The 13,849-nt window shown below is 44.6% G+C and overlaps 1 protein-coding gene across 3 annotated transcripts in view; it reads right to left on the bottom strand.

Moving 5' to 3' along the window:
• The window catches only part of AJAP1 (adherens junctions associated protein 1), a 102,433-nt gene extending 89,521 nt beyond the window's left edge, over window positions 1-12,912 (bottom strand). For all 3 annotated transcript variants that reach the window (XM_039508636.1, XM_039508637.1, XM_039508635.1), the window contains exon 1: window positions 12,750-12,912. In XM_039508636.1, the coding sequence (XP_039364570.1) occupies window positions 12,750-12,778 (29 nt within the window). In that variant the 5' untranslated portion in view covers window positions 12,779-12,912. The remainder of the gene's footprint in view (window positions 1-12,749) is intronic.
• Between the last annotated feature and the right edge of the window lie 937 nt (window positions 12,913-13,849).

The raw sequence follows: 13,849 nt of genomic DNA, 5'->3' as shown, positions 1-13,849 counted from the left end.
TTTAATCCTTTCCTCTTAAAAGCTATTTGTGCTGCCTAGCCTCAAGGTAAAGCCCATAACAAATGTTGCCGTTCCGTTGCATCAAAACCATCAAAATTAATTTTGGCAGAGAATGTGTCACTTTGACTGGAACCCAGAATAAGTTTTGAATTTTTCATTTCATAGAACTTCAGTGCTAAAGAGAAGTACAGAGCCTCTTATAAAGTCAAGGAATAAGGCATGTAAAGCATTCCCCCATTCATTCATGAGAAAACCTATTACATGTCAACTGCTTGTAGCAAAATGAGCTTATTCCTTTTGGAGATGCAGCTTTTTGAAAATCAAAAATTCCAACAAGTGAAGTTCCAAGCAGAGAAAAAGTTTATTAAAAACACAGGAGGTTTAGCATAGGGTAAGTGACACACACGTACTCTTCAGAGATTCACAATGTGGCACCACAACTGGTCAAGTGAAAGTGATTCCAAAGGGGCAGAGGCAGATGTAAATGTCTGATCACACTGCTGAAGAAGCAGGAAATGATTATTCATTCATTTCCTGTTTGCTTCCATGGCATTAATCACTGCAGTTTCATTGGGTACTGAAGTGGATGTTCTAATCCATGTCAATTTAGCATTAATTAACACTCCATTATTTAAAGCCTTGTTTGAGGGAAAGGAGGAGGTGACATCATAACACAAGGTCTTGTGTCATTTTAAGGGACTAATTATAGGGAGGCAAACATTACACCTGGAAAAGGTGACATTGCCAATACCTGACCACATGGTGCACTAAGCCTTCCACAGCATGCACGGTCCTGTCTAGGGGCCTAAGTACAAAGCTGGGAGTTGTGAGTTCTAGTCCAAGCTCTGTCACTTATCCTAAATAATAGACATTAAAATGGCAAAACATACAGGTCTGACTATTTGCTCTTAAGCTACCCAGACATGTCTTGCTTCCTGAAGGGTGATCAACCAGTCCTTGTAACTCTTGAGTGTCACAGTTTCTAATATAGTTACTCAGCTAACCTGACATTCACATCTCTTATTTATAGAGCTATAAACCAATGCTTGAGAGTTTATCATAGCACTGTGCTTCTTAAAACCTGCTGCTGCTGTAGAAATGTGTGTTTTGCTAAAGTGCCCTATAGATGGGAGTGAATGATTGCCGAGAGATTGTGGTTAAATTCCATAAAACCGTGTTTTTATTTGAGTACAATAAAAAGACTAGAAAGTGGCTGCATTAAGTTCTGGGGCACACATCTTGGATTTTATACCATTAAAGCTTTATACATTCCAGTCCTCACTCAGGGCCTAAAACTGCCCAGTCTGGGAGCTGCACCACTGACTTCAATATGTAGGATCAAACCCTCAGTTCCCCTCTTACTTACAGTGTCTCAAACATACTCAGCCCTCCACTCTCTCTCTCTCTCACACACACACACAATCCCTCTTCCTTCCTTCCTCGCTCACTCCACGCACACCTTCTGTCACACACACAGCTACATCTGCACAAGCTCCCTTGTGTGCTCATTTCTGCCTGACTGGGGCACACTCACATACATTCACTTGCTCTTTCAACACACACACACACACACACACCCCACAAACCTTATTCCTTTTGCAAGAGGCTCTTTACTACTGACAGACAGGGCCAGATTCTGAGCTTTTTAAATCAGTTTTTACAGAGCCATTACTCAGGCAAAACTCTCTTGGAGTTTGATAGGGATTTCACTAGATTAAAGGCTGAGAAACATTTCAGTGTTTGGCCCTGCTGCCCAGCTTCGACACATACATTGCACTGACAGCATTTTGTACTGTGGGCAGTTAAAAACATGCCCAGCGGTAAATTCAATCCATACCCCTTTTCTGCCTGTGCACCACACTTCTCTTGCTGGATGTGTACAGAACCTCCTTCTTCATTACAGAAACATCTTGTAGGCCAGGGCTCCAAACAAGAGGAAACACTAAGAAATGGCATTTATGTCCTACAGCAGCAAGCACAAATTCACATGCTGTATCAAGTGAAAAGAGCACTGTATTTATAATTGTTGGTGGTATTACTCATCAGAATGTATTAGGTAGCAGCTGCTATTATAAGAAAGAATACAATGCAATTGCCGATGCAATAACATTTCCATAAAATTACAGCTTGTGAGAAAGAGCTTCAGAGCATGGGGGTTTTTAAAAAAAATTCACGTTCGTTGACTTGAAAAATAATTCCTCCCTTTGTTATTTATAAGCCACAATTCTTCAGAGATGGCACTTTTCAGATTAAAGTTGAAAATGAACATTTCTAGGAACATTTCTGCTTTATGCCCAGAGTTGGGGTGGGGTTTTTTTTAACCTAAGTTTAATGTCTTCATGATAAGTAGCAAAGAGGGGGTGGGTGCTGCATTGCTCAGGGAGATCAGCAAACACACATGGTAGCTTTTATCCTCTAACTTCAATTCAGTACAAGCCAGCATCTATTGTCAATTATTAGAGAGGAAAGATAGTCCAGTCATCGGGGCATAATCTGGAACTTCAGACACCTGGGTCCAATTTCCTGCTGTTCTAATTTCATATGGGCCATTGAGCAAGTCATTTAGACCCCGATCCTCAAAGTTATTTAGGTGTCTAACCTCCACTGATTTGAATGGAAGTTAGGAGCCTAAATACCTTTGAGGATTAGAGCCTTGGTCTCTCTGTGCCTAGGGTCTCCATCTGTAAAATGGGGACAATAGCACTGCCCTGCTTCACAGTGGTGTTGTGAGAATAAACACATTAGACTGCAAGGCACTCGGACACTGCAGTGATGGGAGCCAGCTAAATACATGAGATCAATAGATGTTCAGGTGTCCACACAAAATGTCTGCTGGGTCCCATGCAGCGTACTTGCAACCATGTCGGTCCCAGGCTATTAGAGAGACATGGTGGGAGAGGCAGTATCCTTTATTGAACCAACTGTGGGGTGAGAGGGACAAGCTTTCTGTGCAGCTCAAAAGCTTGTCTCTTATTGCCTCCCCCCAGATCCCAACAGCACCAAAACCAGAATCAAAGCTGGGAACCCGGCTGGGAGTCTGAGCCAAGAGCCAAGCACAGAAAGGGCTGTGCAAACTGAGCTCCATTCGGACTCCTACAGGGGGGTTCTCTCCAGACACAGTCAGAGGCACAGCAGGGCAGGGTGTGTAGTCTTGCCTGTGCCCTGGTGACTCCACACCTTCCACCAGCCCTAGAATTCACAAAACAACTTAAAATAAAAAAATAATATAACTGCCATGGGCAATGGAAGGAGAGGGAGTAACAGGGGCCAGATTCTGCTCTGATACACCAGAGTAAATCCAGAAAAATCAATGGAGTAGCTCCAGTTTAAACCCCTGTAGATGAGAGAAGAATTTAGTACCTGGTGTATAGACCCCTCCAGCAGCTGGCCTGAACAGCAGATCTAACTCAGGTATTTGCCCTCTCTTCACTGATTGTCAGAGAGCCCAGCCTAGGTGGGGAGGGCGGGGCTGGAGTGGAATAGGCTTTCTGCAGAGGTTATAAGAGAAACAAGCTCAGAAGCATTTCTCTGTGGCTATATGCTGGGCTGGGAGGGTGACCCTGTGCTGAGAAACAGTGTTGTCTTAATGCAGCTGAATCCTGATCTCACAGACTCTCTCTTCCCCTTCTCACCACTTGAGCTGTTGCAGGCAATGATAAGATTTGAGGTATCACTCTGGCAGAGGCCATTATCTCTATACTAGCTGGCTCTATTTCTTTTAAATGTTCCCACTGCCTGGGATCATGCTTATTTCAGGCACAATTGTGCATCCATCTCTAGCAAGCCTGGTTTCTCTCCCTCTTATTGTTGTTGCTCGGCCTCAGAAATGCTGCATCATTGAGCACTGATAGAAGGAAATGTTAAGGAAATTAATCTCCAACTCCTCCAAATTCCCCTGCATTTGGGGTTCTCCTCTGATGTCTTCATCCCACCTTTGGACATCAGGAGGCTGAAAGGGCTGGCTGGGGAAGGAACTTAAACTCTTTTTTGCCATATGCTCTCTACTCCTTATAGTAACTCACGCATCCTGAAACTTGTAACTAGCATTACAAATTCACCAAGTAACTAGCCTAAGCCAGCACCTGAGATCATTAAAATCCACAGGGAAATCACAGGCAAACCAACCACTATCTACTAATCCATCCTGTTAGCTCTGAAATGTTTTCCTTGGAAAGGGGCCTTCCAGATGAAATATTAGTCTTCAAACCCTTGAAGAAAAGGTTTTTCTTACTGCTTGGTTCAGGTGACTCTCCAGACCTCCAGTATGACACACTGCAACAACAGATCATGCTCTCCTTAGGTACCAAGGTTTCTCTTTAAATAATCTTTGAAAGAGAAGAATAGAAGGACTGAGGCTCTCCTGAAATTGCAGGATGTCTATTATTTGGAGTATAAAGGGATGTTCCCAGGGTGTTTTCTGGAGACCTGGTTCCCTGGAGTTAGAAGGGGGAACAGCCAGAACATTGAGGCAGAATTGCAGATGTCAGTGCTGGACCCAGTTGGTTGCTGCTGGGGGCGGGGAACTGGGAGGTTTAATTTAGGAATAAAACTAAGGAGTTGAGGGGAAGATATAGGTCCATTTAGTCCTGTCTCTGACAGTGGCCAGTACTGTATGCTTCAGAATAAGGGGCAAGAAACACTGCAGTAGGCAGATGTGGGATAATCTCACCCTTGGAGGTCTCATACTAACCCCTAATAGCCAGAGGCTGGTGTAAACCCTGAAGTATGAGGTGACAAGAGTCCATGGAAGGAGTAATGGAAGAAGGAGTCTGTAAGGAAGGTCCCAAAGTTTTGCTAGCAGGGCTCGAGAGTTTATGCTCCTAAACCCCCTCCATATTTACTCCTTCCTCAGCGTTCAAGGGGAAGCTGACAAAGACCTCAAGTGCCTCACTAATATGAGCTGAGGGCAAATTTCTTTCCTACTTTGTAGTTATCAAGTTCAACCCTGTGCCCAAATACTATGGTGACTGGGTACGTTAGAAACACCTTGAGAGACAGATGAGATTAAATTAAATAGCATCATTCTTCACTGCTCAATATTCAATCCCATTTTATACCCTGATACACCCACTGATACCTGTCTTCCATGTTTTCTTCATTCCCAGTAATGTGGAACCTGTTAGGCCAGAGAAGCTCTGAGCCAAGGAATTCCAAAGGGTAATCACCTTCAGGAGAAAGAAAGCCAAAAGAGACCTTTTCTTTAAAGGGTACCATGCACCTTGGTTGTCCATTGTGTTTATTTCAGAAATGTTTGTATGCTCCCTTGTGTAACGGCAACCAATGCTGCTAATATAAATTGTGTTTTCTTCCATATCACTCATTTTCACTCATTTACTTAGTAAACCTCATCAAAAAGGATCTGCTTCCTAATACTCTTGTGCACCTTAGAGAAACTGAGATGTTTATGTTGTTGGGTCAGAGATGAACTGCAAAGGGTCTGCTTGAAAACAGTTCATTCCTAGAGGGCCTGTAATACTAAAACCACACAGCTCTTTCCCTGTATTATTTAATTAAAATACTTCCCAGAATTATTGAATATATTCTGCAGGAAGAAGAATTTCTATTATTTTCTAGTTAATGATCTATCTATCTATCTATCTTAGGATTTTACAGTGCCACACATCACCATAGTGTCTGAGCACGTATCTCTTCATAGATATGTACTAACCAGCTTAAAGCCATTCCAAGAAAATGCTGGGAGGCAGGTTTTAATGCAGAATTGACTAGTGCAGATGCTGAGACCAGAGAAGAAATTGATAAAAGCTGGAAAGTAATAGAGATTCAATGCCAGGCAAAATATCAATTCAGAAAGAATCCCCCTAAAACTAAAATTAATGTTGAAGGATAAAGGTGGGTAAATCTCCCACAGTTAAGTTCAGGCAACAGAGATTGAGTTTAAACCTCTCAGCAGTCCAAATTCTATCAACATCTTTCAGAGCGAAATTAAATTAAGTGCATCCCTATCATAAGAAATGTCAGTTGTAACCATCAAGCTCTATAGCAGAGGTCAAAATAAATGAGAGTCAAAAGAAATATGCATTGCTGTTCTGACTTTTTCTTTAAAGGGACAGTTGGGTTCAGATGTTTGTCTTATAGCTATTTATAACTGGTAAGATGTCTTTAGTGCAGTAACCAGGTACTCAGCACTTTCAGACAAATCAGGCTTCATTGGGCACCCAAAACCACTGGTCACTTTTGAAAATGATCTCTCTGTGCCTCTGTGTCACCATGCATAAAATGGGAGATGTTCATCTCTGCGACTATTTAGTGTGCAGTATTGGACGTTTGGGGCCAGGTCCCATCTTCGGCAAGTCCAAAGGAAAAACAAGAAAAATCCTTCCTCCTCCATTCCCACCTCATTTTTGCTAGGCTTCTTTGAGTGTCCCTTAGGAGTGGTAGCACCCAGTTTAAGGACCCAAGAGGTGGTTGCCAAGCTGGGACTTGGAGATATTGAGGAGTCTGAATTCCACCACCTATCTTAGATTGTGGATCCATTCCCTGGGTTGGTCCTGGGCAAGATGGTTTGTTTTGTAGAGGGGGCGGGGCAGAAGGAGTTCTTTCTATAGTATCCAAACTGGACTGGTCTTTTTTTTTTTTTTAAACATAGAATATCAGGGTTGGAAGGGACCTCAGGGGGTCATCTAGTCAACCCCCTGCTCAAAGCAGGACCAATCCCCAGACAGATTTGTACCCCAGTTTCCTAAATGGCCCCCACAAGGATTGAACTCACAACTCTGGGTTTAATAGGCTATTGCTCAAACCACTGAGCTATCCCTACCCCCTTGCTTTACTGTAAACTGTTTATCATCACTCCTAACTAATTACAGTAATGCTTTCCTCCATTCTGTATGGTATCTGCACACTAGAACCGTGTCTTCCATTCTTCCAGGCTGTGCATATTTAATTCCCTTAATATTTCCTCCTAGTCAGTCTCCTATCAGCTATATTTAAAGGTGTAAGCATATTTTCATAATGCATCTCAGACATGCCCAGAGCGGCCACATATACCCTATAAAGCTGCTGAGTGAGGCAGCTCGGCTCATGTCTCTCCACTGCTTGTATACATACATAAACGCACTGGGTCACAATGAGGCCTCTTGGGCCAGACTTCAAACAGAAAAATTGAGATCAGGCATACCGTCAGCTTTCCGAGCTAATCTTTACAGCCATTTAGACTCTGCTTGCACGTTACCCTTTGAAGAAAATTTAGCAATGACTTAGTTTAAACATATGACTGTTATATAAGGCAAACTGAAACAGTACTGTGCAAAAGCCCAGAGCTGATGGGCAGCGAGTTGATCATTCTAACATCACATTTATCCATACAACAATCCAAGATATCATTTTTATGGATACGGATGAGCTACAGTGCACTCTTCCAAAAGACGGCTTGGGGAAATCTAGGATTCAGTGGGTTATTGTGTAAGCGAACGTTGGACTGGCAAGTAGCCTTTCTAGGGCCAGCATTTTAGGACAGCACTCAGGCATGTCTAATGCAGAAATCATTGCTGCTCCATGGTTCGGGCATAGGAGAGAAATGCAAGCTGGACCCCTCCCTGGAGAACACAAGGTACAATCTCTATGAAGCTCCTAGGCGCTCTCAGCCCAGGGAGCAGGCGCTCCAGAATAAAAGCCTCCAAAGCCTCTGCAGGATGAGGTTCCTGTTCAATGACTCAGCCAGCTTCCCAGCTATCACTCTCTTGAATACACACAATAAAAGGCAATACTGTGATGATTCCAATATTATTACAACAATTATTCATACCATCGGGAAGAGGGGTGTTAATATCAGCACATCTCCCTTTTTCTCATCTGTGAAATTGCTGCCTGTTACAAGGTATGAACTGCTGCATAAAAGTGCAGTTTATTCAAGTATTATTGTAGCTGATAACTATCATAGTCACTGACACTAGATGAATTTCTGTGGCAATCAATTCATCCAGCAACAGCTTGCTGGGACTCAGACACGGCATGGATTTACTAGAACTGAAAACCTCTTTAGTGGAAACCATTAACTCCCACTATTTGGTATTCACACTAGCACTGAGAATGCAAGGTTCCCATCTTTGATGGCTGGCTGCATCTATGTGAACTTGATGTGAGAAATGCACATTAACTTTTTGTTTCAGCACCAACTATAGTGCCCATAAAGTTATCGCAACACAAATATGCCGGGTTATATGCTTTTAGTGACTTGTTTTACATAACCAAAGGGAAACTGCAAGCAACGTGTTTATTTACACCACCAATAGGTTTTGATCTGAAAATGCTGTAAAGACTATGCAATATTATTTAAAATATCCCATTTCCACCCAAAGAAGGAACATTCACAGCTACAGCTAAAAGAAAATATGTGAAATTCCAATTTTGTTGGATTTATACAGACATAGCTGCAGTCCAATTTACCATAGGACAATCACATTTCTGGACATGGCACTATAGATCATGTCTCTGAGTGGGATGGGATGGATCAGGTTAGTTGCAGAGCTGGTCAGGATAACAACTATTAATGGAAGCTCTCAGTGGCTGGGGGGGAATTAGAAAATTGTTAAAAGAGGTTGAGTTTCTTGAGGATCACTCACTCTCTCTGCCCAGAAGAATTTTAGAAGTGGAAAGTTCCCATTTTAAAAAATGGAGAAGCTAAAACTGAAGACAAACTAAAGTTAAAAGTCTAGGAGTTAGTTTTGTTCCTACTTGCTTTAGGAGCACAATTGGTCTCCAAGCTGACAACTGCAGCTACAGACACTGCAGCTTTGCCCTTGGAGCAGGAGATATCAGTTTATTGGGGGCCCAGAGAAACATCCCTCTGAGTCATCAGGGCCTAGAGGGGGAGAAAGTATTGGGGTGAGCTGGGAGCTGGAAGGGTCTTTCGCTTTTTTTGATGTTGCTTCCCTAGTGGCTCTTCAAGGAAAATGAGAAAAATTACAGGGGAAAGGTCAGAAATAAAGCCAGAACATAATTAGAGTTGAAGCGGAAGCTGATGAGAAAGGCTACAGCAGCAGAAAAGGTTAGGAGTAAAGTTACTTGTTATCTCTTATTAAAAATAAAACAGAGGCAGAGAGAGAGAGAGCTGATAAGGCCAAGTGGGGACTACAGTTCCGAGGAGATGGAAATGTGTGTGGGACTCCAGAGGAATAACAAAGGAATCCCTAAAGTGATCAGGAGAGGGAAGTGATAGCCAGGGCTTTCCTGTTGACAGTTTAAGGCTTAAGCACTAAAGAACAGAGGTCTGCGATGTTTCCATGAGTATTGTCTTCTGCAAATTCCAGCATGACACCACAACCCTGCCTACTTCACTTTTGCCTTCACCTTCTAGTCAATTCAAGTTGGGAGAAGCAATGAAAAATATCTTTCATACTTGACCGAGCAGTAATTCTATAGGGTCATTGTGGACACAATTTGAATACCACAGACAAATTAAAGACCTCATCCTTGCTACTAAACAGCATCTCCCTCACTGATTGATTGTGACAGCCTGAAGATGCTTGAAGGGCTGGGATGTTACAACAGGTGCAGGAAGACAGACTTGTGGGCAGAGGGCAGGGGATGCAGTCAAAGGTGCATGATACATTTATTGGGCACCTGGCTCTTGAATTAATCACATGGCTGTCACCCTCCTAGATATAGTTGGTGGCTGTGTATATATTAACCTCATGGTAAGAAACAGAGCTCGGGGAAAATAATATAAAATATATAAAAATAAACAAACAATAAAACCTCTCCATACTCGAGAGCTTAAGCGAGAGCTTGATCAAAAGTCAGTGGACAGTTCTCTCTCTTAGGGCCTGGTCCTTAACCCAGTGAAGTCAGTGGGAAAGCCCCCATTAGCATCAAAGGGCTTTGGATCAGATGTTTAAGGTCTCTGATATCCTAAACACAGCTCCCTCAAAATTCAGTCCACACTGCCTATTTTGTTGGCCTCTCCAGGCTCAAGGCTCACCATCAACAAAAAAAAGCCCCGCTCCCCCGCTCCTAATGAGACCAGGTCTGTGCCACAGACACACAGTGACTAAGTGATGGAAAAGACCTCTTGTCTCATGTTATCAATGCCCCTGCTAAGTTAGGATTGTTCACTACCTTCATCTCAACCTGTCCATTTCAGCAGCCTCACAGCCCTGCTCCCCCGGTTTTCAATTGCAGGGTGACAGCTGCGTAGCACAATTTTATAAGTAGTTTGTACTGGTGCTATACAGCAAAGCAAACCATCATGCAAAGGGCAGCAAGCTGGAATGAGCAGAGAACTCTGTCCAGCAGACACTTGGACCCACAGCTCCCTACAGCAAGAGACTGGAAGAGGCTATGTGACTGTCCCACCAGGAAAATAAAAACATACACATTAATAACGTTCTTCCAAACAGCAGACACAGCTTATTTCTGTGACTTAAACTCTACCTTACCCATTTGACCAAAATCATAGTACAATCCTCTTTAATTTCACTTTGGCATGTCTTGCTGGGAATCATAGAGCAACGTAGTATTCTTCACTGGTCATTTTTTCTATATTGCCACTTTAAATTTAACCCCACTAAAGCACAATGAAAGTAAAGAAAAATAATTATTCTTTTAATTATTCAAACATCAGCAGAAAGAATTATGCTTTTGCTTCCTATATGCAGCATCATAGTAAGAACAAGACTTCAGCCAGATGACTTTGCAGCAGTAATAGAAATGTGTTACATAACACTTAGATTCTGTTCCCCTTGAATTGTAGTTCTTGATTAATCTAAAACTTGCACCCATCTGTCTATCTGTCTGTCTACTTACCTCCTTTCCTACCAGCAGTAATCATATGATACCTTTCACTGTACTAAAGAAACACCTGGAAGCATTGCAAGTTTTCTGATTACTGCTTCGAGAGTTCATAGAAAACAAGGGGCAGAAGGCAAAGCACTGAGCAAATTAGACACTAAATTTGATAGGGGATCAGTGAGATTGAATGAGCATTTCCATTTTGTCTGGAACAAAGCCTAGCTAGCGTCTGTATGAGTACTTCTCTGAAAGTAGACAAGCCGTCTGGATTCACACTCAATTCAAACCCAACCTCACCAAGTTCATTATTTAACTCTTTAAAAGGCCCATCATATCTGCTTTTTTTCTCCTTTGTGAAAGCACAATCTGTGTGAAAAGGCCTTTATTTAGTACAGTTCAGTGAAATAGATTTGCTAAATGTTGCCAAATATGCTCATTGGAATGTTCACTGCAACACTGCACCTTATGTCCTTCCACAGTGACAGGAAAACTCCTACATAATCCTACATCAGGTTGATACTATCTTGATACAATAAACCAACTGATGTCTGCTCTTACATAGAAACTTCCTGGAGTATTTTACAAGATTAGGATTTTACTTCTGCATTATAAAGAGTGTGCTATTAACCATTACTCTCAGACTTATACATATATCAGTCTGAGAATAACGGTTAATGCGCGCGCACACACACACACACATACATACAACCCCCAAAACAGACTACTGAGTCACATAGCTTTGCAATGAATCTCTATCATCATTCACTGGATTTGGAAAGATTTTAGCGGAGGTGGGAGCTTGCTCATAAAATCTGGTTCCTTTTCCTTTCTTTCTCTGTCCAAAGCAAGAGTCTAGAGTGCATCCCAGTGGAGAGACATAAGAAAAACACATTTGCTTTCACAGTTTCCCCCCATCACTCTACAGAGAGTATCAAAACGTTCACTCTCCAAGGAACACAAATACTTGCACACAGAAGTTAAGCCTTCAATACAGCTGGTACCACTTATCCTTAGCATGTCTGATGTTCATCAGCACTTGTAATTTATATATGTGTGTAAATACTGCATACCTATATACAGAAATCCTTTTATCAGCTTAATATCTGAATCCCAATGATTTATTTCAACGTATCACTTTAGAGGCAAGAGAGAGAATTGTTTTCTTCTTCCCTTCTTAAAAGATGATGCACAGGGAGATACTTACATGCTAGAGTTATTTTATTACACAGCTCTATTCATCCACTGTTTCCTTCTAATTAAACACACAAATACAAAAATATATCAAACAAAGATGTCTGTGTATATGCTTCCATGTGTACTTACAGACTGTTGCCTACACATTTGTACAACCTATGCAGTATATTCACGTGTATATATAGACATGGTTATTTACAAACAGATAGTTCTATAGACACACGCATTAACCAAGCGCAGTTTTTCAGTCAGCCTCACTGCAGCCATCAGCATGTTGATAAAACCTCTCTGTTTTTATATCTCTGTGTATATGCATACTTTTGTACGGACATCCTCAATGTGCTTGGAGAAGGTATTTTCTTGGTGCGTCGAGCGCGCCTATGTAGAACTACAGAATGACATGGATGCATAGATTGAAATACACTGGTTCCACATACCATCGCATGTTCATACTCAATCCCCCAATATAGGAATCTGGTCCTACTCAAGTTCCAATGATAGGGCAAACCGGATCAACACTTCGGCTGAAAAGTAACTACGGACCATGGTTGGCAGTGTCGGGTCTAATCCTTAGCTAACCCGATTTCTCTACCATGTATCGATTCACCCTCACTCCGCAAGAGAAAGTGCCCTACAGACCTTAGCCTGGCGAAAACTAAACGGAGGAAGCAAAAGGTCATTTTATCTTGTACAATCCACGCCAACCACGGGAAAAAATGTCTAAAAATGCGATCCCAGGCACCCAGCTACACAAACTCAGGAGAACCAAAAATCAACAGGGGGGGAAGTGCCCTCGCGCCGCTTACCTGATTGCTAAAAGCTGTTTTCTCCACATGGTCACGTTTCAAATATTTGAGGCTCAGATCTTCATCTCCCCGGCCATCCGCGCCGCCCCGAGGTTGCACGCCGGGTTCCCGGGCAGGGCTGCTGGCGGCGGCGGCGAGGCAGGCTACCGAGGGGCGCACTCACTCCATGGCAGCTCGCCGCCGGCTCAGCGGGCCGGACGCGTGGCGGCGGCTGGGGACCGACACATCTCTGCGGAGACTCTCGCGGCGCGGCGCGGCGCGGGGCTGGGCTGGGAGGGAGACGAGCCGGGGCGGGACGGCTGGCGAGCCCCGCTCGGGTGATGCGCCCCCGGCTCCTGCCGGCGGGCAGCGGAGAGGAGCGGAGCCCGGGGCGGTGTCTAGCCGGAGCCCCGCCTGGGGGCAGGCAGAGCTGGGGGTGTCCCGCGCCCCGTCAGGTCGCTCTCCGAAGCGCCGCAGCCCCGCGCGTCCCCCGCCAGGCACCAGCCAGCCCCAGGTGCACCCGGCGCTGCCGGCCGGCGGACAGGCTCGCCAGCTGCCTAGCCCATGGGGCGGGCTCGCCGGGCCGGGCTCGCCGGGCCGCGGCGTTGCTGGGGCAGGCGGCAGGGGCGGGAGGGTCTCGGTGCAGCCCGCGCGCTCCCCCGGCCGCTCTGCACCGCCCGCCTCCCGGGCAGCGGGTCCCAAGTCCGCGTGGGCCAGCCCCGGCTGACGTCACTCGCCCCCTCCCCCCGCCGGAGGATGCTGAACCCCGTTAGCAGCAGGAAACCCCCCCGCCGCCCCCACCGACACCCACCCGGCCTCGGGGGCGAGCTGCCTTAGGGTCTGCGCCGCTCCGCCGCGGGGCTTGCACCGGGGGGGCGTGAGGACTGGCACGGATATGCAGTGCAGTGTAGGGCATGGGTGTGCAGTGGTCTGGGGGGTGTAGGAGAGGGGGTTGCGTAGGGGATTGCAGCGCATCTGGGGGGTTGCATTACTAGGGGTGCATAGGGGCTTGCAGCGCATCTGGGGGTTGCATTACTAGGGGTGCATAGGGGAATGCAGTGGGGTTGCACTACATAGGGCTGCATGGGGGATTGCAGTGTATATGTGAGGGGGCGGGTTGC

Source organism: Mauremys reevesii, linkage group 21 (assembly GCF_016161935.1).
Source record: "Mauremys reevesii isolate NIE-2019 linkage group 21, ASM1616193v1, whole genome shotgun sequence".
Taxonomy (NCBI): domain Eukaryota; kingdom Metazoa; phylum Chordata; order Testudines; family Geoemydidae; genus Mauremys; species Mauremys reevesii.
This window is presented reverse-complemented; position numbering and strand designations above follow the sequence as displayed.